General features: G+C 44.9%; 1 protein-coding gene across 1 annotated transcript in view; it reads right to left on the reverse strand.

The window, feature by feature from the left end:
* Window positions 1–21: 21 nt before the first annotated feature.
* The window catches only part of CMTR1 (cap methyltransferase 1), a 43,925-nt gene continuing 16,221 nt past the window's right edge, over window positions 22–27,725 (reverse strand). Inside the window, exons 7-24 of the mRNA XM_039856208.1 lie at window positions 26,510–26,604; window positions 26,323–26,395; window positions 21,518–21,716; window positions 20,603–20,721; window positions 18,491–18,587; window positions 18,038–18,170; window positions 17,169–17,348; window positions 10,424–10,480; window positions 9,642–9,699; window positions 9,132–9,200; window positions 8,042–8,173; window positions 6,982–7,104; window positions 6,258–6,349; window positions 5,375–5,443; window positions 3,962–4,009; window positions 2,991–3,103; window positions 2,310–2,418; window positions 22–1,510 (exon numbers count right to left, since the gene is read on the reverse strand). Coding sequence (XP_039712142.1) covers window positions 1,378–1,510; window positions 2,310–2,418; window positions 2,991–3,103; window positions 3,962–4,009; window positions 5,375–5,443; window positions 6,258–6,349; window positions 6,982–7,104; window positions 8,042–8,173; window positions 9,132–9,200; window positions 9,642–9,699; window positions 10,424–10,480; window positions 17,169–17,348; window positions 18,038–18,170; window positions 18,491–18,587; window positions 20,603–20,721; window positions 21,518–21,716; window positions 26,323–26,395; window positions 26,510–26,604 — 1,899 coding nt within the window. The 3' untranslated portion in view covers window positions 22–1,377. The remainder of the gene's footprint in view (window positions 1,511–2,309; window positions 2,419–2,990; window positions 3,104–3,961; window positions 4,010–5,374; window positions 5,444–6,257; window positions 6,350–6,981; window positions 7,105–8,041; window positions 8,174–9,131; window positions 9,201–9,641; window positions 9,700–10,423; window positions 10,481–17,168; window positions 17,349–18,037; window positions 18,171–18,490; window positions 18,588–20,602; window positions 20,722–21,517; window positions 21,717–26,322; window positions 26,396–26,509; window positions 26,605–27,725) is intronic.

The following is a 27,725-nucleotide window of genomic DNA, read 5'->3' on the forward strand; positions in this document are numbered from 1 at the left end:
CCCAGTAGAGCCACACAGACATTAAAAATATGTTTATCTTTAATGATCCAAGATTCTGCAAGACACACTGATATACCCAGAAATGGGTGGAAATACAGCATTTCAGTGGTGCTGCTGCCAACCCAGGGAGGAGGCGGGAGGGGGTGCTAAGACTGGATATTGGCTGGCGACCCCCCCACAGGTGGAGTCAATTCCAACCTCACAGGGAGCTTTAGTGCCCTATCTATCTCCATGGAAACCAGCCTAGCACTAGGATGGGGCCCTAGGGAGCCTGTATAAGCATCTCTGAGAGGTATTTCCCATTAAGAACCACAGGTGCCCTCCCCCACCCAAAGCTACTGCCCAGCTTTCCCACTTCTGCTTCCACCAAGATAGAGGAAATGGAGTGACCACAAAATGACACGTGACTGTACCCCCTATTAGAGAAGAAAAACAAGGTTGTGGGGAAGGGTAGCAAGGTGGCTGTGGCAAACAAGAGTGCCATGATTGCCAGAGGGCTGGGTATGACCCAACCCTGGAGGTACCCTCTGTTGCAGTGGGGCCACTGCTGCTGGGACACAGAAAAAGGCAGGTCTTCAAGGGTGCTTCCTCCTCTTCTAGAGCTGCCCAAGGTTTAGGTCAAAAGGGGTCGAGGCCCACGAGGCAGTCACATCCACTACCAGACAGTGCTACCTGCATCCTGATGTGATGTCAGGAATGTGGGGCCCACACACCTCCCTTCCCGGCCTGCGGGACTGTCAGAGATCCAGGCTGAGAACTCCAGAGAAGACCAGGACAGGGTAGGGAAAGAAGACAAAATTTTCTCCAACTTGGCATCAAAACAGAATAAGTTCAAAGAAACAAAACTTTGATTTGTACAGTAGCTGCTCCTGGCCAGCTCACGACGGTGGGTCTTTACCCACTCAGGTTGGCCCAGTAAAAAGCTGGGCAAAGCAAGGGCATGGCTGCCCTCAGGGCAGCGCATGGAACTCAGAAAAGTGAGTCTACAGGATACAGGAGAGAATCGCAGAGCCAAAGCCCTGCTGCGCTCTGCATGTCCTCCACCGGCCCCATGTGCCCTGGGCCCCGATCTCAAACCCGCCGTGAGAGCAGCATCTTTCAGGCTGAGTCCTGGCAGGAGAGAGAGTTCCCAGGCAGGTCTCCGAGGAGGGAAGTCTAAAAGTGTTCCAGAAGGGACATGAGTGTCCTCTGAAGGCCCCAGACCGAGCTCTTCAGGGGAGATGGAGAAGAAATCACCCACCCTTCATGGCCAAACTATGGTGACTGTGCTCCCCTGTCCCTTTGAGAGGGGAAAGAAACCAGTACTGTGGGCCCCCAGGCAGAGCACCCTGACTCAGAACGAGAGGGCATTCAGCAGGAATGGGTGTTCTCAGACCCTCAGGCGCTGTGTGTCTGGATGAAGGACAGGACATCCTCCTTGGACAGCTTGTCCGGGTCTTGGGGCTTCTGGGAGTCATGTACACGGATGCCATCCCCCCACTCCCAGAAGAGACGGCCATAGTAGCAGATGCTGGGGAGGAGAAAGGAAATCAGAGGGCTGCACCCAGTGGAGCAGGACCGAGAGATCACCACCCAAACCCTGACAACTGGCTTAGGAGATGAGTGTTCTTAAAAGAGTCAGGGGGTAGGGGGTCCTGTCAATGACTCCACTTGAGAGTCTTCACTCTGGCAGCCAAAAACCCAGAAGGCCTCAACTCCTCCTCCCTGCCTTCTAGAACCAGCTTTTCCCAACAAACAGCTGCTGCTACTGAGTCCAACTGGATTTCTACAATTACTGATACTCCTGGTTTATCTGTCTGCTGTTCATACAGAACAGTATTAATGTAGTGACAGACACTAGTGTCAGTGACTAATTATAGGTACATTAGGGCTACTGGGGGCCATTGGAACCTATGACCAACAATCTAGCAAAGAGACACTGAGTCCTGACCAAGGGATAGCTGGGACCCCGAGTCCCAAGGGGCAGGACTGTGGACACTCAACATGTTCCTACCACCAGGCCAGGGTCAGAAAGTCATGTAAACAGTGGCTGCCCTGTGGGGCAGATGCCCAGCCTAGGCGAGGCCCTTCACACCCAGGGCCCCCAACCATCACAGCAGGTCTTGGCATCACTCTCTTATCACTGAGCTTATCATCCAGGCCCAGCCACACACTGGATGGGGGCCGCCATCCCCACCCTTGCTCAGAGGAGCCCCTGCGTGGGCAGCAATCAGTTTCAGGACCTGGGGTGTGCCCCAAAGGGCTGGCTAGCATCCTGGCAGGAATACTTGGGGCTGCAGAGGGGGCAAGCCTAGAGGAGGGCTACTTACTGAAATGGGGCAATGGAGTCTGCAGGGAGGTCAAAGGTAGAGAGCTTGGTTTTCTTGTTGTAGAAGAACTTCCTCTTGAAGCTTTTGCTGAATCCCATAGTCCATGGCTCTGACAGGAGGAAGAAGGGAAGAAGCCCATGGGGGAACAGGTCAGGCCAACGTAGGGGTGTGCCTTTTCCCATTCCCGTTCTTCCAGTCCCCTCCCCATCAAAGTTCAGGCAGAGAACAGATGCAGCCTTCATCACCAGCCCAAAGGGGCTCCAGAAGGACGACTAAGATAATTCTCAACAACCCTGCCCAGTCCTGCCAACTTGCCACCAGGGCAACATCTCTGGGTCCCTGGCAGAGGCAGCAGGACTCTGTTAACTAGAGGGCACTGAAGAAAAGGGATTCTACGAGGGATGCAAATGGCCAACTTTGACTTTCTGGACCTGCTGCTGCCCACTGAGAAGGTCCTCTTCCCACCATGAGAACACCATGCATGCATACACAAATTGGGGCCCTCTCTCCCTAGCCCCAACCTAACCCCCAGCACCCACCAAAGAACAGAAGAGGCTCAGAGAACACAATACTCCCCAGCATAGACCTCAAAGAAATGCCAGCCTGGCTGCTACCCACTTGGTCTGGGCCAATCACTCTGATGGAGGGATGCAGGGCAGGGAACAATCACTCATCACCCACCATTCACTGTCCTGACGATGTAGAGGCCAGTGGGCACAAAGTGCCGGTCGTCCCGTCCTGTGTAGCTGAGCTTCGGTATGCCACTGGAGCCCTTGATGATCTTCATTTCTAACCTGATTTCCCCGAGGAGGTGTGCAAACAGGAAGTGTAAGTGTGTGCATGAAAGAGAAAGCCCTAACATTAGTCTCTGGCTAATATTGAAATCACACCAATCACAGTATTTTATCTCAAATCAACGTAAGAAACAGGCAGACATAAGTGAGCTGCTCCAAGCCACACTGCAAGTGAATGAGTGCAGTGCTAGGTTCAGAACTCAGGCTCTGAACTCCCAACTAAGTAATGGAGGCAGGGGAGTGACAGATATTTTGTGGTGTTTGGGGTGTTTCAAAGTGACACCAGTAAAGGTAAGATCTGACACCACAGGTGCCACCAGGTCCACTACCCATAACATCATTGGGGCCAGTAAAGAGTTAACACAAGAGCACTGAGACTCCATGCCACAGCAAGGGGCACACCCAGGATGACAGATGAGACCCACAGATCTGACTGAGCACCCCCAACACCACTAAGAATCTGAGGAAGCAGTTATGCCCCCTCTGCCCCTCCAGGCTCAATCTCTCTGTCAGCACCAGGAGCTGGGATTTATAGTGTTTCAAGCAGCTTGCTGCTCTACCCCTCACAGGGACAATTGTGACTATTACAGCATCAATGAGCCCGTATTTCTGCCTGACACACACCCGCCTGCTTCCCTCCTGACAGGGTGCTGAATCAGCTCTCAGCCGGGGGGCTCTTGGCTGCAGTGGAGCCGCACTACACCGAGGCAAGGGAGGTGGGAGGTATAGGCAGCCCGCCAGGGCCAACTCACTGCTCACCCCAAACCACCTCTACAAAAAACAACGAATCCTGGATACTGCCATGCCCCCCGCTCCAACTCTTCTCAAATCCTGAGCTACCCTGGTTGAGTCATTCACCTGACAAAAATCTTCTCCATCTCCTCCAGCCTGTACACCTCCTTCACCCTGCAGGTAGAGAGACAGAGGACAAAGGCTTCCTGGGGAGATGCTCCTGTCCAGGAAGCAGCTGGTAGGCAGGAGGCTGTGCCTGTGCTTGCCCTCTACCCCAGGCCCCTGCACCACCCAACCTTTCAAGAATGTGGACCCCCAGCCTTTCTGCCACACAGCTGTCATACACAGACAAGCCCTACATTTCAGAGCTGCCAAGCACCCCCTTGGGCTGGCTGCAGGGTGACTGTGGTTATGGAAAAGGGGAGGGAGAGAAGGGCAGGCAGACAAAGATGTCTCTTGTCAGCATTCCCACCCCAGTTTGTCATCACCATTAACAGAGACCAGAACACCAAGGTCCAGACTCTTGCCCACGTCAGACTATGTGGATTTTAGGCCCTCCTGGAGCACAAGTTACTTCCAAATAGTCCTAATAGGCCTGTTACCATAGAGGGCGGGGGGATGCCTACGCAGGATGCAGGGCTACTGTTTGATGCCCAGCCCTTCACTTCTGGAGGCTCTTGAACACGCCTTGGGAATTGCTACTGGGGAAGGTCCCCAGAGACCCAGCAACCAGACCACAAGCAAGAGAGACAGGGTCCCTGGGAGCTGCCTCTCAGGCCCAGGCAGATAGGACATTTTCAAGTATGGGAAAAAACTGTTTTTGGACTTTTAGAAGACATCTATAAAGTGCATTCTCAGTACTGGATTTAATTTTAACTAAGTAAATTTATATTAAAAAGAATAAGAATGATTTTGATAAAGTATAAATAGACACCTCAGTCTCTAGTAAAATGAAGCTCCAGAGATAATAACCTCAGACCTTGGCCTAGCATGGAAACATCTGCTCTGTCTGTTCCCTGACTGTTCTCTCCTCCTCATGAAATTTAACATGGCAGCAAACCCTAACCTTCCCAAGCACCAAGGTTCCCACTCCTTCAAACTATCCTCCTCTATCCTTCTCTTTCTCATCTTCAAAAATTTCCATCCCCTCAGCACTCTTTTCTTACCTAAAAAAATGAAAAAGCCAAGTGATTTGCTAATGAGACACAAGTATGAATGTGTGACTCACAGAGGTGTGTGAGTGCTCTCAGAAGCACACACATCTTTAATGAGGATACCTTAACCCCTACAAATAAATCTCCTGAGGAGGCTGGCCCACTGTGACCAGCAGGATGAGGAGTTACTCTGGGGTAAAGGAGCTACCTACCTACCTAGCACTCCCAAACAAATCACTCATCAAGGGCAGTCTTATCTCTAACACCAACCTTGCTGGGTCTCCTTCACTGGGCACTCCCATCCCCCACAGGATGGGGAAGCCAACATTGGCCAGAAAGAAGCAACAAGGAAGGGAGATTTGAGAGGAAGAGATGATATACTCACCTGATGGGATTCATGTCAGGCCGACTAGGCTTGGAAACAGCTTTCACAAATTTCTCAGCAAGCTGAATTCTACGATCCAAACAGAGTCTCTCAGATACAATCAAGGGTGCCTCCACCAGCATCCTTGCCCGGAGCATTTTCACAGCACCAATAAGAGAACACTCTGGGATCTACAGCAAAACTGCTCCAAGGGGCAGCACTCACGGCCCCCAAGAAACCCAACCTGCCTTTCTCCACTGAAGTCTTTATGCATGCCTTCTCTCTCTCTCTCTGAATTCTGACCTCTAATCTCACTACATCTTCATTGGTTTTTCTGAAGTGTGCCTTCAGCTGTGCTCAGGCAGTCTACTAGAACTTTAATATCATCTTTACTGTGTCTACTTCATTACCCCAAACCACAGATCCAACAGTCCACCCACTCAGATGAACCAATTCAGAAGTGACATCAGCAATGTGGCAGTGCAAGATGTCCCTCCTTTTAACAACTAGGCATCCACCCACCAACAAAAGTGCCTTTGTGGTAATTGTGGAATCCAGATGAACTGACAAATAGGACCAACCAGCCAAGCACAACATGTGCTTCTCCCCGTAAGGTCACCCTCTTGCTCAACCTTAACATAAACATCATCTGTGATCTGAACGGCTGTGACAAAATGGGACTGTGCTGGTATCTATGATCATCAAGGCCCAAGCCCTGGCAAAGTCTGAAGTGCCAACACTAATATCTTACCCTGCCCCTGAAACCAGCCCATAGGTGGAAGAGGGAAACACTATGGAAATCTGTAAGCAGAGAAGGCCTGGCTGAGGGGCCAACCCTCAGAGGCTGCTGCCACAGGGCTGACCTGGCCTACCCCACCTCCCTCCCCCAGGGCCCAGGTCAGACCGCTGGTTAAAGTGCTGCTCCCGCACGTCACTGCCATTCAGCACGAGGACATCAAGGATGTGGATCGCACTAATCTTCCGCTGGGCCTTTCCCTAGAAAGACAAGTATGCTGCCTACTCTGCCCACCATGGCATGCTGGCCCCCACTCTACCTATAGCCAGGAGAAGGGAAGGGCTCTAAACACAAGGTATTTCTTTTGTCTCTCTCCCAGCTGATTCTTAGCACCAGGCTGGCCCAGGCTTCTGAGCAGGCAGAGATCTGAGGCTTTGGGTGATAAGCACCCCGTGAACCTCAAACCCAATGAGGCTGTCGCCATGGTGCTCCAGCCAAGAGCATGGCTTCCCACTCTTGCCAACTGTTCCCACTGACTATTCTAAAATCATCTGTATAGCTGTAATACTCAAAGCTATGGGAAATAACAAGTTATGATCTCTGGTCATAAACTAAACCAGCACTAAAAACACCCAGCAGGGCCACCGGGGCCCTGGGTGCACAGAGATGCTAGACGTCTCCTCCTTCACACACAGAAACCGTGGTCCTTCCTACCTGAATGTACCATGGCTTAGAGCAACTGCTTGAGCAAGAATAATTATAAAGCCTTTCCCTGGTCCTGGGACACATACGATGTAACTCAGTTAACTCAGAGGGAAAAAGGGCCAGGCTCAGCTATGCCCCAGGTCCCTAGCTGGCAGGGCCAGGAGACGTGAGCAGAACCACCTCTGACCTCCCCTTTCAGCTCATGGACAATCTCCACAGATAGCAGAGTGTCTCGGGGTAGCTCTGTCTTCAGGTCCAGCTTGACCCAGCGGTCTGACTGGCGGCCATCCCACGTGTAGATCTGTGATTTCTATAAGCAGAGAGAAAAGGCTAGGTCAGGCAAACATGGAGACTGAGGGGTGAGAGACTCAGTTCTCAAAAGGGCTTTCGGTTGGTGGCTACAAGCTGATAGGACTGAGAAATGTCAGAAGGAAATGTCTAGGAGCGATCAGTCGGCTATACTTCCGTGATAACGATAGTGCTGTCCTCCACTGCCTTAGCGGAAGAGAAGTAGAGATCCAGCTTGGTCCCATGGTAGGGAACAGACCAGGGCACCATTCAATAAGCCTAAGTCCACGATTAGTGCCTTCGAGAAAGATCCAGTTTGGTGTATATGTCTGAGGTGGGTTTGGCGAAAGGTCCAGAGAGCAGAACAGGAGAGAAAAAGTAAAAATGAGAAAAAGATAAAGTATGAGAGGACACATAGAAAGTAAGTGAGGAAGAAGAAATAAAATTATATAGAAAGACAAGTCAGAGTAGAAAAAAAGAGCAACGATGACTTTACCCAATTAAATAACACATAGAACTGCCAAGGCTTTCCCTCACCTTGTTTTAGACTCCAAGGGCCCCAGAGTAAGGATAGGTAGTATCTTTGCTAGAAAGGATGACATGGATGGTGGTGGTGTTGCAAAGAAATGGCTGCATGGACTCAAGCCAAATTAGCCTGCTGACCATCCTACTAGCCTAGGAAGCTCCACATAACAAGAAAAGAGGCAATATTCCCTTTAGCAATGTACAGAAATGAATAAGCAAATAAATAAATAAAAGAATGAATGAATGACAACTGGCTAACTCAGAGGAAGAAAGGAAGTAAAGTTGTAAGAAATACCTTCGCCGGGGTCAAAGCCCCAGTTGCTTGGTGCCAACAGAACATGCACTGAGTGTGGCAGGCAGCTGTCCAGATTCCTACAGACAGAGGGTAAGATTCCGCCACCCAAAGCTGAATAGGAAGCAGGCTGCAGACTTACCCCCAGGCCAATGAGAAACTTCTGCTCACTGCCAGACACCATGCAGCGGTAGTCGAGCACTGGGCGGATCTTCTCCAGGGTTTTGGAGGTGAGCAGTGTGGGCTTATAGCTGAAGATGTCAATCTCAGTGCCCTGCAGCACCGGGTCAGAGAAAACACAGCTGGGTTGGGGGAACACACAGGCGCTCAGTATGGGTGCCTGTATGGGGTTGGGGGCAGACTGGAAGAGGCGAGGGACAGGAAGCACTTGCTCTCTGAAATATCACCCCCTATACCTCCTGCCCTCCTTAATGACGTACTAACTGGGGTCTAATTCCCTCTGCCTGGAGTGTTCCTTTAGGATCTATTAGGAGAGGCTGAGATAGGAAACAACACCGAGGGGCCAAATACAGATCCATTTACCAGAGCTATAAAGAAATGTCACCAGCATATAAAAGCCATTCCTTCAATAAAAGTGAAGGCAAGGACTCACCAACAGTTGGTTTAAGTGATCTCTCCACCCCATTCAGAAAAATGTACCCATGCTATTCTTTTTGAGGCCATCTTCAATCATATTTTCCAGTTCCTGAGCCCACAAACCAGCACAATGGCCCATGATCTGGGCTAGATTTAAATGATGCCCAGGGAAAAGCTGGAAGTCAAGTGGTAGAAAAAAACAGGGCAGGACCAGTTCACCAGAAACAGAACAGTGAGCTGAGGGTTAGGCCAGCCCCACTACAGAAGCTCTCCTGGAAGCCCCTCTTGGGCCTTTGCCCAAGATCATCCCACACTTCAGTCTCCCCTACAGGCAAATCTCATGGAACCCTAAACTGGCCAGGGAGTGATAGTCAGCACCATCCTTTGGGTGGCAGGAATGCTGAGCACAGCACATCTCAGGACGAGAATCTTCAGGCAGCCTAATGGGCTCTCGGGGAATTCAACATCCCTACACCAAAGGTTCCCACCTGTGGTGGCCTCGGCCCAGCCCCTCAGAGCCCAGGTGGTACCTGTACAAGTCTTCTGGAAGACAGGCATCTGGGGTCTCAGTGATACCTTCCGTATGTAGAGGTAGGCCTCTCTAACTTTTTATTTTCATCAGATATGAAACTTACCTGGATTAGCTCAAAGAACTTAGATTTTGGGTCTGAGGAAGAAGGAGCAACTCGAGCCTGATCTGGGATCTGAAGAGACAGCAAAGAGCTTTGATTTTCAAATGGACTTTTGACCAAGACTAAGTGTGAGTCTACATAGATGAAGGGAGAGGTTCAGACTGGGGAAGATGGAATGGCATGTAACACAGGAGTCTAGAAAGGGGGATGGAGGTGGATAATTCAGTCACTGCTCCCTTTCAGGCCCTGTGGTAGCACACCCCAAATGCCACTTCCCTTTGTTGCTACACAGGGCTACCAGCAGCACCTACCACCCTTGTCCTTTATGACCCAGCTGCAGGGCCAAACTGGCAGTGAAAGGGCCAAGGAGGTAACACCCAACAATGCTGAAATGTCCAGGAATGCTGTGAGGGGAGGCAGACATTTTCATGTAGCTGGAGACCTAAAGGTCAGTCCCATTCTTCTCTATAGCTTCCCTGCCCTGTAGCAACACTGAGCTAGGGAGACACTTACCCCCCAAAGACGGAGGCACTCTTTCCGGATCTCTGCCTGCCGAGGCTCACTCAGGGTCCTGGGAAAATAAAGCCAGCAAGTGATTAAACCTCCATGAGGTACAAGGACTGTGAGTCCTATAAGCCCCCTTAGAACCCCAGAGAGGAAGCCCGCATGAAAAACGTGTGTGCACACATGGAAGCCGTGATGCCATCAGCACAGAGTGCTTATCACACTCACATGGATCTGCCTCTTGAAAATGGGATGACCTCTCCTTCCTACCACACAGGAAAGGGAGGAGACTACCCTCCTAACCACCTGACAGGGTTCTTCACACATCCTTCTTCAAATTACCCATCAGTATGTTCTGGCTCCTCCTCTGCTAATATAGGCCACATTAAGTCCATCCCAATGGACATCACTATGCCCCAAAAAGCCAAATTAGCTTATGCTGGCCCCTACCAGAGATTTTCCCTAACCAGTTCTACCTTTCCTCTCTTGATCATTCTTTACACAGTATCCCCTAAACATTATGTATTCTATACCCTCTGATGTACTGTTAATGACTCTTCCTGTATCCTTTTCCTGGGTTAGTCTTATCTTCACAAAGACAACATAAAATCTTTGAGGGCAAGGTTCATGCCATAATCTTCTCTGGCATCCTTCATAGACCACAGCAGAGTATGAGATAAAAATGTTTTAAAAATGTTTGTTGAAATGAAATAAAAGAGCTCAGAGGGAGAAGTAAAACAAAAAGATCTTCTCCTGAAATAGGTGAATTCTGGAAAGTAGGCAACACTCACGTGTCTTGAACAAAGGCATGGATTTTGGCCAGAGCTTTGATCTGCAGACTACAGTGGCTGAAAGGAAAAAAAAAAAAAAGATTTGATCTCAGAAGGATTACCAAAAAAGACAGCCAAAAGACATCAGGACAAAGAAGAGCAATGATGACTTCACTGGAGCAGTGACCCTTTATATTTGGAGAAGGGACTGGGAATTGAAAGAAAACCCCCACAACTACACCCCAAAGTACAGTTACATGGGCCTGCTGAAGGCTGAGGGTAAAGCAAAAAAAAAATGAGTCAAACCCTCCAGACATTTAGATGCCAAGTCCTGCTACAAGGAAGGTTCTGATCCCATCTTTAAAAATGAAAGCAGTAGTGAACTGATTCTAAAGAAAGCAGCGCCAAAGCCCAGACAGTTCAACTACAGACTAAAATGACTTGACCCACCTACACTAACAGATCTTGCCAGGCTAGTCTCCACTTTCTTTTACATACGATGGCTGGCATTTAATAAAAAAGTAGGAGACATGGGATTAAGCAAGAAAATGTGACCCACTGACAAAAGGGAAAATAATCCAATAGAACAAGACTCAGAGATGGTCCGAATGTTGGAATTATCAGACAGGGCCTTTAAAATAACTGAAAAACATGTTAAAGGATCAAGTGGAAAAGTTGTATGACATGCATATAAAGATGGACAATATCAGCGGAGATATAAAAACTATATTTTAAAAGCAAATAAAAATTATAGAAATAAAAAATATGATATTAGAGATGAAGGATGATTTTGTTGGGCTTATCAGCAGACTGAACATAGTAGAAGAATCAGTAAACCTGATAACAAACAGGTCAACAGAAACACAACTGCAACATAAAGAGAAAAAAGTGAAAACCATAACCGAGCATGTAAGCTCTTTGGTACAATAACAAGCAGTTTAACATAAATATAATTGGAATCTCAGAAGCATAAGAAAGAAAAGGACAAAGATATTGACAAGATAATAGCACTGAGAATTTCCTCAAACTGATAAATGAAATCAATCCACAGATCCAAGGTCAGAGAACCCCAAGCAGAATCCATACAAAGAAAACCAGATATAAACACACCATGGTCAACAAGCTGAAAACAAAAGATAAAAGAGAAAATCATGAATGCAATCAGAGGAGAAAGGACACATGACATACAGGGAAACAATAGCTAAAAATAATGGTAAGGGTAAAAATAATGGCTAACATCTCATCAGAAAACAAGGAACTCAGAACAATATCTTTAAAGTGCTGAAAGAAAAACACTGCCAACCTCGAAGTCTATATCCAATGAAAATACCCTTTAAAAGTGAAAGGGAAGTAAATACATTTTCAAGAGACAAAAGCTGAAAGAATCAGTCTCCAGCAGAGACTAAATAAACTAAAAGAAATTCTTTAGGGTGAAGGGAAATGATTCCAAATAGAAATCTAGTTCTGCGGAAAGGAATGAAGAATGCCAGAATGGGTAAGTGTCAGTAAATGTCAAGGAACCTTTAGTAGATGTATATACAAAATATATAAAAAAAGTAGATGTATATACAAAGGTGTGTGTATCTTTAAATCTCTTTTAAAGACTATAGACTGTTTGAAATAAAAAGAACAGCAATGTAAAATAAGGTTTTCTATAAAACAAGAGCACAAAGGAGAACTGTAAATGCACATTTACTGTAAGGTTCTTACACTGTTCATGAAGAAGAATACTTTTTGAAAGTAAACTATGATAAATTAAAGATGTTGTAATCTCTAGAATAACTAAAACAACACAAAAGGCATAAAAAGAAAAAAATATGAGGAGATAAAAAGAAATACTACTAAAAATACTGAATTTGCCCTCCACCAAAAAGGAAGGAAGAGAGAAACAAACAGAAGACAGGATAAATAGAAATCAAACAACCAAGACAAAGGATTTAAACTCAAACATATCAACAATTACAGTCCATGTAAATGTACTAAATACCCCACTTACAAGGCAGAGACTATCACAGTGGATAAAAAGGTAAGAACAAACCATGTGTTATTTACAAACACAAAGACAGGTTAAAAATCAAAAAGACAAAATAGGATAAAACCATGTACATACTAAGCGAAAGAAAGCTGATGTGGCTATATTAGTATCAGACAAAGCAGACTTCAAGAGTATATCAGAGATAAAAAAAGATATTTCACAATGACAAGAGGGCGATTCATTAAGAAGACAAAATCTTAAATGTGCATTTGCCTAGTGATTACAAAGATCCCAAATATATGAAGTAAAAACTAACAAAACTAAAGAAATAGACAAATCATAATTGAAAAATCATAACTGAAGACTTTAATAACCCTCTTTAGCAACTGACAGAATAAATATTCAACATATCAGTTAAGATATAGAAGATTTGAAAAATCTTATAAACCAACTTGACAAAATTAATATTTATAGAACACTATACTCAATAATAGCTGTTGGAATACTCACCAAAATAAAGATGAGCCACAAAAAAAAAAAAAAAAAAAAAAAAGGATGAAATCAAACAGTATATTTTGAGTATAACAGGATGAAATCTAATAGCTATCTTGGAAATTCCAAAATATCTGAATATTAAATATCACATATCTCCATAATACATGAATCAAAGAACATATCATAAGGGAAATTTAAAAAATATTTTGAACTGTATAATAATGAAAAAAGATAACATCAAAATGTGGGAGAAGGAACCTGGCAAAATGGCGTAGATGATAGAAGCTTCATTCGTCCCCTCTTGTAACCACATTAAAGTTGAGATGGAAACAGAGCAAACAACAAGCAGAGTCACCTGGGGGTCTACAACTAGTGAGAGAAATAAGAAATCACCCTGCAACGGTAGAAAGTAGGAGCGGGCAAAGACGTGAGGCTGCCCAAGCAGCTGAGTGGGACAGAGGGGACAGTAGCTGCAGACACCTCTTAAAGGGGCCGTGTGCTTGAGCTGACTTTCACAGTGACAGACCTGCTCACTCTGAGTACCAGCGCTGGGTCAGCTACTTGGGGGGCACCAGGGACTTACAGGGGAACACTGAGTTGTCGGAGCAAGGGCTGGAGGTGAGGCTTTCTACGGGTAGAGGTACTAGCGGTATCCATTATTGCTCTGTTGAGCCCTCCCCGCTTCCAGTGCGTGGACACAGCGCCCCATAGGTGAGATATCATCAAACTGGATAACAGAGGTCGCTCTGCTCAGAAGATTCCCTGAAACTCTATCTCCCCCAACTCGTGGCTGCACCCAAGCTACCCTCAGTTTTGTCTTCAGGGAGTCCTGTGCCATTTGCAGAGCAGCACCAAGACTCACAGTGGTGGCAGCTGACCTTGGTTTCTGGCATGGCTTCTTGAGGTAACTGTGGATTGCTTGCTGAATCTTAACAGGTGGCCCCAGAGGGGCACAGCCTTGGGCTAAATTTGGCCTGTAGCTGAACTCTTCTCAGGACTGTGCCACTGGACACTTACTACACAAAGTCACGCTAAGACTGGGAGACTTAGGAGCTTTGCTTAGTATATAGAAACAGACATGTAAAGACAGCCAAAATGGGAAGACAAAGAAGCAGAAACCATATGAGAGAAGAGAACCGAGATTTAGGAATAATGGAGTCAAGCAATCTAACAGATGCAGAGTTCAAAACACTAGTTATAAAGATGCTCAATGAAATTAAAGGAAGTGTAGATGAACTGAGTGAGAACTTAAAGAGGTAAAAAACATAAAAATGGAAATGGAGAGTATAAAAGGGAACCAACCAGTTAGAAATGAAGAATGCATTATCTGAGATGAAGAATGTATTAGAGGGAATCAACAGAGTGCAGGAAGAAGAGGATTAAAACACTGATATGGAGGATTGGGAAGCCAAGGACACCCAACCAGAACAGCAAGAAAAAAGTAACCAAGAAAATAATAATAATTTAAGGAACCTATGGGACAAAATTAAGTGTAAAAACATCCGTGTAATAGGAGTATCTGAAGAAGGAGAGGGAGAACAAGAAGTTGAAAATATATTTGAAGAAAAAAATGATGGAAAACTTCTCAACTTGGTGAAGAAAATAGACATACAACCCCAGGAAGCTCAGAGAATCCCCAGAAAATGAACCTAAAGAGGCCCACACCAGGACACATCATAATTAAAATGCCAAAGGTTAAATACAATGAGAAAATCTTAAAAGCAGCAAGAGAAAAGCAATTAGTTACCTACAAGGGAGCTCCCATAAGACTCACAGCTGATTTCTCAAAAGAAACTTTGCAGGACAGAAAGGCTTCGCATAAAATATTCAAAGTATTGTAAACCCAGGATTTACAACCAAGAATAATTTATCCAGCAAAGCTATTAGTTAGAGTGGAAGGACAGATAAAGAGCTTTCCAGACAAAAATAAGCTAAAGGAATTCATCACTACCAAGCCAGTATTACAGGAAATGTTGGAGGGACTTCTTTAAAAAGAAAAAACATGTATTGAAATCATGAATAAAGAATGGAAATAACTACGTATTTATTAACAAGTATATCAAATGGAAAAGAATTAAGTGCTCCAATCAAAAGATAGGGAAGCTGAATGGATAAGAAAACTCCGACATATGCTGCCTACAAGAGTCTCACTTCAGATTAAAAGACACACACAGACTAAAAGGAAGAGGATAGAAAAAGATATTGCCTTGATGGACCTAGAGGGTATTGCGCTGAATAAGTCAGAGAAAGACAAATACCACATGATTTCACATACATATGGAATCTAAAGAACAAAATAAACAACAACAACAAAAACGGAAACAAACTCAGGGATAGAGAGAATATTTTGAGGGCTACTAGATGGGATGGGCTGGGGAACGATGAAAAAGGGCAAAAGGATGAAGAAGTACAAATGGAAAGATACAAAATAGTCATGGAGACATAAAGTGTAGCATAAGGAAAATAGTCAACAATGTTGTAAAAAATATGTAAGGGGAAAGAGGGGTACCTTATTTAGTGGGGTGACCACTTCTAACCACTATGCTGTACAACTGAAATGAATATTACTGTATGCCAACTATAAATGAAAAAAAAAAAGTCCATTGAATTATACAACGTATGTATGAGCAACTGTCTATTATACTTCAATAAAACAGGAAAAAAAAGAAGAAAAATGTGGGAGATTCAGCTACGGCCGTCCTCAAAGGAAAACTTATAGCATTTAAACACACACACACACACACGTTTAATTAAAATAAAAAGGAAATTATTATAACATTTATAGTTAAATAAATAAAAGGAAATTATTTCCTTTATTCTCCTTACTTTGGGCTTCATTTGCTCTTCTTTTTCTAGCTTCTTTGATTTTAGACACTTTTTTCTTTCAATATATTTATATATTAATAAGAATATTAATTTTAAAGGAAAATTTATAGCATTTACAAATAAATATTTAAACTAGACGAGGACTTTAAAAGAATACAGATTTAAAGACTACTATTCCTTATGAACACAGACACAAAACTCATTAATAAAATATTAGTAAATCAAATTTAGCAATATATAAAAGTGATAACTTATGACTAACTGGAGTTTATCCAAAAAATGCAAGATTTGTTTATCATTGAAAATCACCAAATGTAATTCACTATAAATGGAATAAAGAAAAATAATTTCTTTATTAAAAAATAATAATTTATAGATAGAGAAAAAATATTTGACAAAATTAAATTTCCATTCATGATAAAAACTCTCAGCAAACTAGGAATAGAAAAAAACTTTGTCAACCTGATAAATGACATCTACAAAAAACCAATAGCTAACATCATACATAATGATTAAACATTTTACATTTAAAATCAAGAACAAGGCAAGGATGTCTGCTCTCATCACTTCAATTCAACATCATACTGGAGGAACTAGTCAGTGCAATGAGGCAAGGGAAAAACAGAACTACCATTATGATCCAGCAATTCCACTTTTGGGTATTTGTCCAAAAGAACTGAAATCGGGATCTTGAAAAAAAAAACCAGCATCCCCATGTTCACTGTAGCACTATTCACTACAGCCAAGATGTAGAAACGACTTAAATGTTCACTGACAGATGAATGGACAAAATGATTTTTTCAACACCTATCTGGCACCATAAGAAAGCACTTGTACTGATTCGCTGCTACTATACAGCTCTCCAACCTACCTCAAAAAACTTTTCTCTAAGGCTTGCCCACTTAGAAAACTGAGCCAACTGTTAGGACTTTAAATTATTACCACTAACAGGGAGGAGGAAAAACAATTAAAGAAGGCTGAAAAAAATAGCATTTGGATCACCCATCTGGGGAACTTATAAGCTGGCAAAAGCTTTCATACCAGAAGCTTTTCATGTCATATACTTGCTTTCCAGCCATCTCCTGCTCCCAAACAGCAGCTTCACATGGCAACAACCATTATTGCCTTTTACAAACAGAAGCAATTAAAGAGAAATTACTCCTGCTTGCCTCCAGGGACAGAAGACAAGGTTGCTCTCTGTTAGGTTTCAATACCATATCCAGACTCCCATGGGCAGGGGCTAAGCCAGCCAGGCTCCCACTGGCCACCCTTGTGACAGGGCATGGGAGCAGGATGAGGGTCCTCTAGGTACTCTATGTCCCAGGGAGCCCTGGAATAAGCAGACCAATCCCAGTTACCAATTTTTCAGGGTTGACAAAGTGATACCAAGAGCCAGTCTTTCAGTCCTTCATTCTCTGGTCTTCCTTGATACCCTAGTGGTGCCAGTAAAAAAACACCTGGTTTACTTACCTCTCATTGGACCGTATCATGTAGTCGGTAAATTCATGGTCTCCCTTGATCACATCCAAGGGGACCACAAGGTTGACATCAGAATCCATGTTCCGTAGCTGGTTGAGTTTAATATTGACGGAGAAGAGGTAATCTCGCACGTCATCTATGCCCACCTTCAGGCCCTTGCACACCACATACCTGGCAGAAGAAACCCTGTGAGCAAGAGCTTCCCTGCCAACATTCTTCCTCTCCAAACCCCTTGCTGAGTCATGAAGCTCAACAGCCTTAAGTCTATGCACAAAGAACAGCACAGACTGTGCTGCAAAAGTTTACCTCAAATCTTTCCTTTTTATGTTGGGCTGTATTTCTACTCCCTATGGCAGTGGTTCCCAACTGCCCTGTGCCAGGCTAGCTGTATCACCATCACCTGGAGAGTCTGTTAAATTACAAACCTCATCAGTCAGACTCTCCAGGGATGGGGCCCAGAAATTTGTTTTTAACAAGCCACCTAGCAATTCAGATTGGCCGCATCTTCTCTCACATGGTGCATGGGCACTATATCCCACCTGGGATCTCAACAGTGCCTCTGGCTGGTGACCTCCTTGCCTCTCCCAATTCATGTCCCTTCTATTGGTCACATTCTCCCTCCTGGGCCAAGCCAAGGATTCCCCTACACAAGGGTGGTGAATAAGGCTTGTAGAGAGGGAGACAGAGGCTGAACTGGCATATCACAGAACCAGTAAGATTCGAATCCTGACTCCTCTTGGCTCTAATCACTTCTTTAAAGTCAAGGTTTTTAATGTTGCTTGAGTGGTCACGCCAGAAAGATGCACCAAGATTTGACATTTAGCCAACCAGTTTGATTAAAATAGAGAGGAAAACCTCACCTCTCTGAGTTGGCAGGTCGGCTGGTAATCGGCTTAAAGAGACATACTCGTTCAAAGCAGCAGTATAACAGGTAGATGAGCCCCACGCTGAACGGTGTGAACAGGTCAAAGGTTTTACAGATGAAGTGGCCTCCTGGATTAGAGAGAAAACACCAACAGCAGTCAGTGGTTTTAGTCCAATAGGTGGGTAAAGTAGTCTCAGGGAGTAAATATGACCAAGTCAGGGACCTGGGTCCATTAAAAGTCAGAGACAATTTATGGGGGAGACTTAGCTTTAGAGGGACTTTGGGGAGTCTATGGCACTTTCTTCCCTAAATTCCTCATTCAGCCACCTATCACCTGATATAAGCAGATTTTTTTTTTTTTAACTTCCAAGCCAACTCTTATACATGCTCTTGTCCAACAGGTTCTCTAGTGGGACCTGGGGTAGGGAGACAGCTGAGGAAGTGTCACCTGTCCGGACAACAGACAGCGCCATGAGGAACTGACAGAGCAGCAGCTGTTTGCTGAGGATCTCTTGCAGGTTCTCCTGCCCCTCCACGGAGAAACCCTGAAACGAAAGCATGAGGATCAGGGTGGGGAAGAGAAGTGATGAAGATTGAAAAGAGCATCCTTACCTCATCTTCACTGAGATTTCTTGACGTGTTTGCATTGATTACCACCACCTGACTGATAAAGATACAGCTGGGCATTTGAATTATTTTGGCATGGTCACATGACTCATTATAGATGAAGCTAGTACTAGGACCCAGGCATGACTACTGGACTAGTGTCACTGCTCTATCAGTCCCAGGGAATGGGAACCAAGTCTGCTTTTCCAAGGAGGCGGTCAAAAAACTGTAAACCTCACATAGGAATCCAAGGGAAGAGTGAACAGAACAGAGGCAAAACACTGGCTAGTCACAGGCCAACTACAAGATAGGAGACAATGCCCTGTTGAGTCTGACAGGGCTCAGGAAGTACATGTGGTGGAATGCTCACTCAGCAGCTATGCTGATCACTGAACAGGCCCCAGTCTGGTGACAGGAAAAAAGTGAGCACAACTCTGATAGTCAGTGATCTGTCTGTCTTTGCTAACTAAGGATTTACTCACAAAGCCCCCAGTTCTCTGTCCCAAGACCATGAAGGCTCAACCTCTAGCTGGCAGGGTCTCTGGCCAGTGTGTGTGTTCAAAGAATGTAGTCGCTATCCCTTGAATGGTCTCTTTCCCTGTGAGATCCCAACAGGGAGCAGAGTGCCAAGCTCACCAAGAAGGAAAGGAGACCAGGGGCTGGGGGATGGGAGAGGGGAGTTGCTTAATGGTAAAGAGCTTCGATTTTGTAAAATGAAAAACATTCTGAAGATCTGTTTCAAAACAATGTGAATATATTTAACACTACTGAACTGTATACTTAAAAATGGTTGAGATTATAAAATTTACATTTTTTTTAATCACAATAATGACTTTAAAAAAGTAAATGAGGTTGGTCTCCATTAAGCTGGCCCCAGCCAAGCCAAGCCTCAGTCCTGTGAAGGTAACAGCTAAATGACTCAGAATTTAAAATGTTTAGCAATGTCTTCAAGATTTATAGATGCTTCTCAAAATGCATGCCTGTTTAAAGGGTCAATTCAAAAAAGAAAAAAAGCAGCCCAGTCACCAGTCTGTATTGCCTAAGCAGAAAGACAATCCTTGAGTTTGCCACTCTAGCTGCCGCATTGCAACAGCTGCCTCTCAAGTATTATCAGACCCCCATACCTGCTCAGCTGGAACAGCCCCTTCACCATACCTCCTCCCCGCAGCCTGTCTATCTGTTGTTCCCTACTGTGCACAAAGCTTTGGTGAGCCAGGGCATCTTCAGAGCCTATGCTGACATCCTGCACATTCCATCACCTCTCCATACTCTAACACTGCTTGAAAGTCCACCCAAGGAGCTCCAAAGGCCTTTCTTAACTCTAGTCATGTGATCCTGGAGCAACTGTCATGTTCTCTGTCCCTCCTCTAAGTGGTGGCTCACTCAGGAAAAGACTATGTGACACATTAGATTACTGGCTGAGAAAGCTGCAGTGGGCTCCCCTCTGTGCCTCAAGTAGTTGCCCAAGGAACTGGGCTCCAAGAATATTCACTTTAGCCCAGCCGCTGACAGAGCCTCCTGTGGATTCCCCTGAGCTGCTGCCTCTGGTTTTGTGGTCATCTGCCAGAGGCTTAGGAGTAGTCATGTATAGACAACCTCTGCCAGGAGCAGCACCCAGGTGACAAATGATGGAAATGTTCTTCCTGGTTAGTTCTGCCTAGTTCCTCTTAGTCATGTTTCTCCCACCTCACAGTGTCTCAGTCAGCTGAGGCCCTTTGAAGTGAACTGAGAAGAGCAACTTGCTCCAAACAAAGGTGTCTACAACATCACTGCCTTGACAAAGTTATGACTGAAAATATGTACAAAACAATAAAAACATATATCACATATCCCCTACTATCTGAATAGTGAGCTAGTACCTTCCAGGGCAGCTCAAGGACTAAATAAAACAAGTCTCAAGCGTCTAATGTGCTATGTCCCTATAGCATCACCCTATGGAGAGCAGATCACCTACCCCATCGGCCATCAGAAAGTGGACACCCTTGCGATCTGTGTTATCCAGGACAAAATTCCGAAAAGCAGTGATGTTCTCTGGGCGGGTGATGTCTCCATCTCCATCAATCCCACCCTCACCTGGCAGAATACAAGATTCACATTTAGCTCATTTGCACTGTACATTCCAAGAGCTGGGACACGAGCTCTCTGGGGCTGTGAACACAGGTATGAAGTGGGTCTTAAGGCCCAGGAGAAAAGTCCCTGTGAGAAGCAACTTACTGCAGGAACCCTTCTGCAAGGCTGCCTTGCAGTGATGGACCAAGAGGCAGAAACAGGGCCCTGCTGGAATAAACCAGAGGTCAAAAGGAACTGACCAGCCAAGAGTCATCAACTGAAACACAGGTCTTCTTCTTCACAACCAAAGCTGTGTTTAAAGCATCTACATTTTGAAATCAGTATCGACTTTTAGTAAGGAATGTTAAGAAAGAACTTAGGATTTGGTGCCAAATCACAATGAAGACAGAACAGAGAGGACTACTGTGGGTTGCTGAGCTGTCTGTTACCAGTGCAGTCCATACCCCCACACTGGGCTGGAGATAAGAGTGGGGTCTGGATGTTAATAACCCTGACAGTTCTCTGCCGGAGATCAAGCAGTTTCATTATTTCCTGTCACCACAAGAGAAAAAAAGGAGGAATTAATATAAAGGAGTCTTGGATAAGTTTGCCTAGTGGAATGTTTAATGTGTATCCCACGGGCCTAGGGTAAAAAGGGACAGTCTAATGGGAACCGAGACCTACATGACATGGACTGGGAACCCCAGGCTGAGAGACCTAGGAAAGAAAACATGGCAAGTGGACAACAGCTGCTTCCAACCTAAATTCCCCGCACAGGACTGTCCCTCATAGCCGCTAGTACCCTCCTCTGTGTCCCTACCATAGTAAGGTTCGAAGAGTTCACTGGAGGCTGAGTAGAAGTCCTCTAGCTTAAAGTCATTAGGGCCCTTCAGAGTCATTCCAAAGCCCTTTGCGTGCCACTTCTTCCTCCACAGCACATACTCGGAGAAGCCACCTGGGCCTGCACAGACGTCAGCAAAGTACAGAAGCTCAGCTTCCCGATCCTTTACCAGTGGTTTCTGCAAAAGCAAGTGGAGGATGAGGAGGAAGGGGAAAAAAATGGCTCAATGAGGGGCAGGAAGGAGAAGAAAGGAGGAGTAAAATCAGCCTTTCAGCAAGCACAATACAGAGTTCTCACCACGGCCATAATACCCAGGAAATGTATTCTCAGTGATCATCACCCCTGGAGCTGTCCATCCCCACCTCAAATACCCGATGCCTTTTGTACCACTAGTTCAGACTCCTAATAAAAACATCTTAATGGGCAGCTGAGTGTGCATTTTTTATCTCTCAGCATTTTCACCACATCCTGACTTACAAGAGTCCTACTGAGCAGAAAAGACGCTGTATCCCCTACATTACAGATAGGGAAAAAGAGACACCAAGACACAAAGCAACCTGTTCCCAACCAACAAAGGTAATGAGAATCCAGTCAGCCTGACCACTAGTCTCAGGTCTTCCTGTCCAATCAAAGTCTGGGGGGGCTCTAACATCATCCCTTCCCAGCCACAGTGCTTCCCTTTCTAGACCATAGCCTCTGCTTCCCTTCTCTCCTTCCTCCCAGGCTCTCCCCTTTTTTTTTTTTTTTCCAATTAACTATTTTGGAATAATTTTAGATTTACAGAAAAGTTACAAAGACATAGAGTTCCCATATACCTTTTATTCAGTTTCCAGTTTTGCACTGCCATTTGTCAAAACTAAGAAACCAACATTGGTACACTACTATTAACTAAACTCCAGACTTGATTCAGATTTCACCAGAGTCCTTGTTCTGTACCAGGATGAAATGCAAGATACCACAATGCATTTAGTCTCCTTTTTTGCACTTTCTTCTCCTGCCATCGCCCCTCGGCTAGCCAGGGGCCTGAGGTGGTACACAGCTGGGAGCTGACAAGGCAGAGAAAAAAGGAGACACTGGTGTGCGGCTAGCTTCCAGCGTCTCCCTCAGAGTACTCATCCACCTCAGGAATAACTATATTACAGTAACTATTTGAATTTTTACTGGATTATAGGTTTGGCCGCTTGAGTAGCTTTAACTCTCAATCTAAAATTTACACTCACCACAACAGCACTACCTATATGTGTATTTACACTTCTCTCTTATATACCTGGGCCCTAAATGGGGAAATCTACTTGTCCTGACCCTCCACAGCAGAGAGGATAATACCATCTACACTGGTGACAAGAGGCTGAGCTTTAGAGTGGGTGAGTACAGAGGACCCTCATGAACATCCAGCAGAAAGGGGCTTAGACAGCTCAGCCTTCTCTTTCAACAGGCTGGCGTGGCTGAGTGCTTGTCCAGAGTTCTGTAACTGCTAGATAAGATCAGAAAGCTTTAAGGGAAATAGTTATAAGGAAGAAATAGAAAAACTAATGTTCAGGATCCAGTTGCTTTCTAGGTGACAAGGGCCTTGCCTCTGATGATAGCTATCTAGCTTTATCAAAACAGTGAAAGTTTCTGGAAAAAGTGACTTTAGCTAAAAATAAGCTTCATCATCCTGTGACAAGCTCACTCAGGCATGCTGGGATTTATCAGTTCTTTCTCTCCTTCTCTACCACTCCACCCCAGCATTCTTTGTTCCTGAGCCATCAATTGTTCATATTCTTGGATCATATTCATTTGCACACAAAAGAAAGACCTAATGGCACTTGCCAAGAACATTATGTAGCACTTTCCAGATAGCACAGTGGTAATGAGGCAGGGGTCACAAGTTTAAGACCCGCACACATTGGAAAGAAGGAAAACAATGTTCCTCACAGCAGCAGAGCCCTGGCCCCAGGCTCCAGCCTCTTCCGGTGAGCTGCTGGCCCAAAGGAGGACAGGGAATGAGTCGGTCAAAGTATCTCACCTCCAAAAAGAGGGCACAAATACGATCTCATTTGTGATTTCAAGATGTGTGGCCCTCACAGGCCATGGCCAGGTGTTTTCATAGAAAGGACACCTAGGATTCTCACTTCTGCCACCTACAGGCTGTGCAGTCAAGGACAAGCACACAACTTACATCTTTAAGCTCAAGCTTCTTCGACTGTATATTGGGACTAATGTAGGTTATTTCTCAAGACTGTTATAGAAGTAAATTCCCTATGTCAAAAAACTTTATAAACTGTAAAATACTAAGCAAATGTAAGATATTGCATTCAACTAGATTAACTACCTTAGAGTTAAAACTCTTGTCCTTTTCCATCTTTTTCTCTTCCCAATGCCTAGTACAAGTACCTCACATTCAGTGAGCACTTTGTAAGTGCTGTCTAATTTCCTCCAAGATAGCACTGAAACTTAAAAATCTACATTCAGTTTTTATCTCCTGTTACACTTCAAAACAATGTTTTCTTATCTTAACAATATCCCCAGGCACACAAATCCCTCACGTTATGGTTTATAATATACTTCCATATACCCAAAGAATCTAAACTCCCTTCCTTCCCTGTCTCTTCCAATTTTTGTTTACAATTTCTTTATTTCCCTGCCCTAGTCTCTTTTCTCCTTTTACCACAACCTGGGATACCAGAAACACATGGAAAAACCTGAGTCGGGCCCCACCACCACCACCTCCAATTTCTCCACTCCCAAGCTTCAAGTTCTCCACACTTATTCTGAGATTTCCCTGTCCCAAGAGCCACTGAGACCATAACCAACCCAGGTATGTGCCTGGGATTTCAGCCACTCTCATCTCCCCTGGGAACTGCTCTAGAGCATCTCTGCTCTAGAAAAACACGCTAAGCCTGCTGGCCTTGGCTGTCACTCTGGGTCTCGGGAGAAAGCAGAGATGAAAAGAGAGGAGAAAACACAGGGGCTGCAGTGTAGAGAAACATCTTTGAAAGGGCAATTCTCCACCGCCACTAACAATCAATTCCGGTCAAGAAGCAGTCTGAAGCATTACAAACACGGCTGCCTTTTCCTATGTAACTAACATCTCCACCCTCGACCTGAATGGTACAACCCTGCTGCCTACTTCATTTTCCCGACAGCAAAAGACCATCACCAGATACTAGATACTGCAAGCGTTTTCACTCAAAAGCCCAAAATGACTTCCCATCAGCTAGACAGAGCTCCTCTGCCAAGCAGGGGTCTAAAGGAAATCATTTGGAGCTCAGAAAATTAAGTCAACATTGTATCAACCTAATTTTCTCAAGATGCTAATTCCAAGAGCCCTTTTGTGCTGCCCACAGGTACTGGAAAATGGGGAGAGACACCCGGGAGAGAGAAATAACTAAAGGCTGGAGGGGTCTACATGCCAGTTTTGCCAGCATAGAGAATTAGGTAGGTGGAGCTGAAACATAAAGAACTTGGAAAAGAAGTTTCTGTAGTGAGTGGATAATCAGAGGGCCTAGTGGAAGGAGAGTGACTGAAGCAGAAAAAGGTTTGTGAACAGCTGGTCCTGGCCCGTTCACTGTCAAAGAGAACTACCTTTCTAAAACTAGGTAATAATGCTTTGAAACACTGAACCTAATGCTAGAATGAAATTTCCTTTATTCTTTCCTATCATCATGGGGGGTCTGTGTTCAGAGAAATGAGATGCAGCACAGTAGAAAATCATGTTGCTCTACCACTTCGCAAGGGCTAAAGCCTAATAACTATGGTCCCACGCAAAGCTTGTTCAGAGAGGCAAAAAGGAAAAGTAGCCACATCTGAAATCACAGATCTTAAAGCCAGAATGACTCTTAAGAACCTTTGGGTCCTACCCTGGCCCTGGCAGGTTAGCAGGGCTAATATCAGAGATGAGGCAACTGAGACCTAAAGACAGTATGAACTTAAGTGACATCCTAAGTGCTACACTCCCTGCCTCTCACTGAACAACAGAACCTAGATTCTCAGACATGATACTGATTTTAAATAGACCAGTGAAAGGATCAAGATGCTCACATTTCACTCAACTCTCAAACATTTCCCGGAGTACTGCTCTCTCATATGAGAAACAGTACCCAAATCAGATGATGTCACAAGTTTCAAATTGGAAAATAAGCTAATTGTAAGGACTGTGTATACTCATCTTTCTACTCTTATCTATAATAGAAAGAAGGCAGGCTAACACTCCCTGATGACAGCTGGCCTCCACACACCAATGAGCACAGAAAGGCTTTACAAACATCCCAACCTTGAACCCTTACCAGCTCTCAAGTCTAGAACCTAAGCACCATGGGGAAAGGAATCACATCTATCTCATTCAAAATTATATTCCCAGTGCCTAGCACTGTGCCTGGCACAAAGTAGGGGCTGGACAAACACATTTTTCATGAATAGAGGAGGAGGGCCAATGCTCTAACTCGTGGCTTCACCTTCTTGCTGCCTACAGAAGCCACAGCTGCTGATTTTGCCCAGGAATGTCCTTTCTCCCTTGCTGTAAGCCCTGCCTGCCTCCACCTGGAGTGAGCAACAGGATCTGTAGAGTTAGGGGCTGGGATTTTGGGCCTGAAGCCCTAGAGACAACACTTACTGGGGCACTCTTGGGACCACAGGAAGCACTGTGGGATCCTATCTGAGGAGCTCAAAGCAAAGTATATCTTTATCATAAAATATATCTCTAACACATAGCAGTAAAAATTTCATTGCACAAGTGGCAACTTCTGAGACACTGAAGCTTAAGCCCATTTAACACTATGAATTCAGAAGAATCTTGTTCTCACCCCACATGAGTCCCGCGGATTTGTAAAAATGCGATCAAACACAAAATCCATGTTAGCCATCTTCATTGCTGCCCTGCAACGAAGCAAGACAGAGAAGTGCAACTCAGTACCAGACGTATGAAAACTGAGGCTCAAAGAAAAGGTGAAACGGTCCATGTCAGGAGAGGGGAGGGAAATGTCAGCAAACCTATTTAGGAAGAAGACTCCTCGGATCATCTCGTAGGGATTGGCCCGGGTCCGAGCTCGCCGCATCTCCTCCCCATCCAAGACATCAAACACACTCTGCCCAGAGAAAATCAGAACTCAAGGTGAACATCACCCTTCATGATGGGACAGGGCCCTTAAAAGCCTGAGGAGAGCAACTCACAGCCCTCTGAAGAGCAAGGCTCCTGCTGCACCCCAGCTCTAAAATGCCCAGTTGTGTGACCCTACCCAAGTTGCTCACTCTGACCTTCAACTATGTCACCTGTAAAATGTTAAAAAATAATATATATATGTATAAGCACATCCCTGGCACATGGTAAGTGGTTAATAAATGGCATCAATAATTATACACAGGGTCATGTTTTGGCATTGCTAATCTTCATAGCAAATCTGTTTCTCCACTGCAGCAGCAACTTTCCAAGGGACCAAAGTTCTGATACTAAGGCTCACTCAACTGGAGCTCATTCAGAGAGAAGATAAATAAACCACAACCAGGGTTTTCTGATGGTACCTGCCACACAGTAGGGATCCTTTCTTCTCCAATTTTCTCTGAAATAAAAAAGCCTCATTTCACATGAGTACCAGTCACTGTAAGGATATTCCCAACCTTCTGAATGCAAAAAAAAAAAAAAAAAAAAAGCTCTATGAGGCTGGTCTGAGGCCCTGCAGCTTCTTCAACCCATTTCCTCCTGTTTCCTTGGTTCGTTCTGCCGCAGGCAATGCACTTCATGTCCCAAAATCAGGCCACAAGAAATCAAGGGCAGGCTGACATTCACCCAGCGAATTAGGACCCTTGGACCACCCACTATTTCATTTAATTCACACAGCAACCCTGGGAAGTATTTTCTCCCCATCTTATAGATGAGGAAACTCAGAGAAGCTAAAGCAACTGGCCCAAGGTCACACAGCAAAAAAAAGTTACAAACCTAGGATTTGAATTCAGGTCTATCTGATGCTAAGAATGACTGCAAACCTTTCATTACACCAGGCTCCCTCAGGATTACAATGAACCGACCCAAAGAGGTCTGGTGGATCTTTTCCTGGCTACTGACCACAGGGACAGCCCAACAGTACAAGGCAGAACAGTCACCAGGAAAAAGGACACCTTGAAGAAATGTACAAGCTATGCATCTAATGTCCAGGAAAAATATTACTAGCTAAATCTCAGCCCCCTACAACTGGCTCAAGAGAACTGGAAA

This window comes from Pteropus medius, unplaced genomic scaffold (assembly GCF_902729225.1).
Source record: "Pteropus medius unplaced genomic scaffold, Ma_sr-lr_union100, whole genome shotgun sequence".
Classification (NCBI taxonomy): Eukaryota; Metazoa; Chordata; class Mammalia; order Chiroptera; family Pteropodidae; genus Pteropus; species Pteropus medius.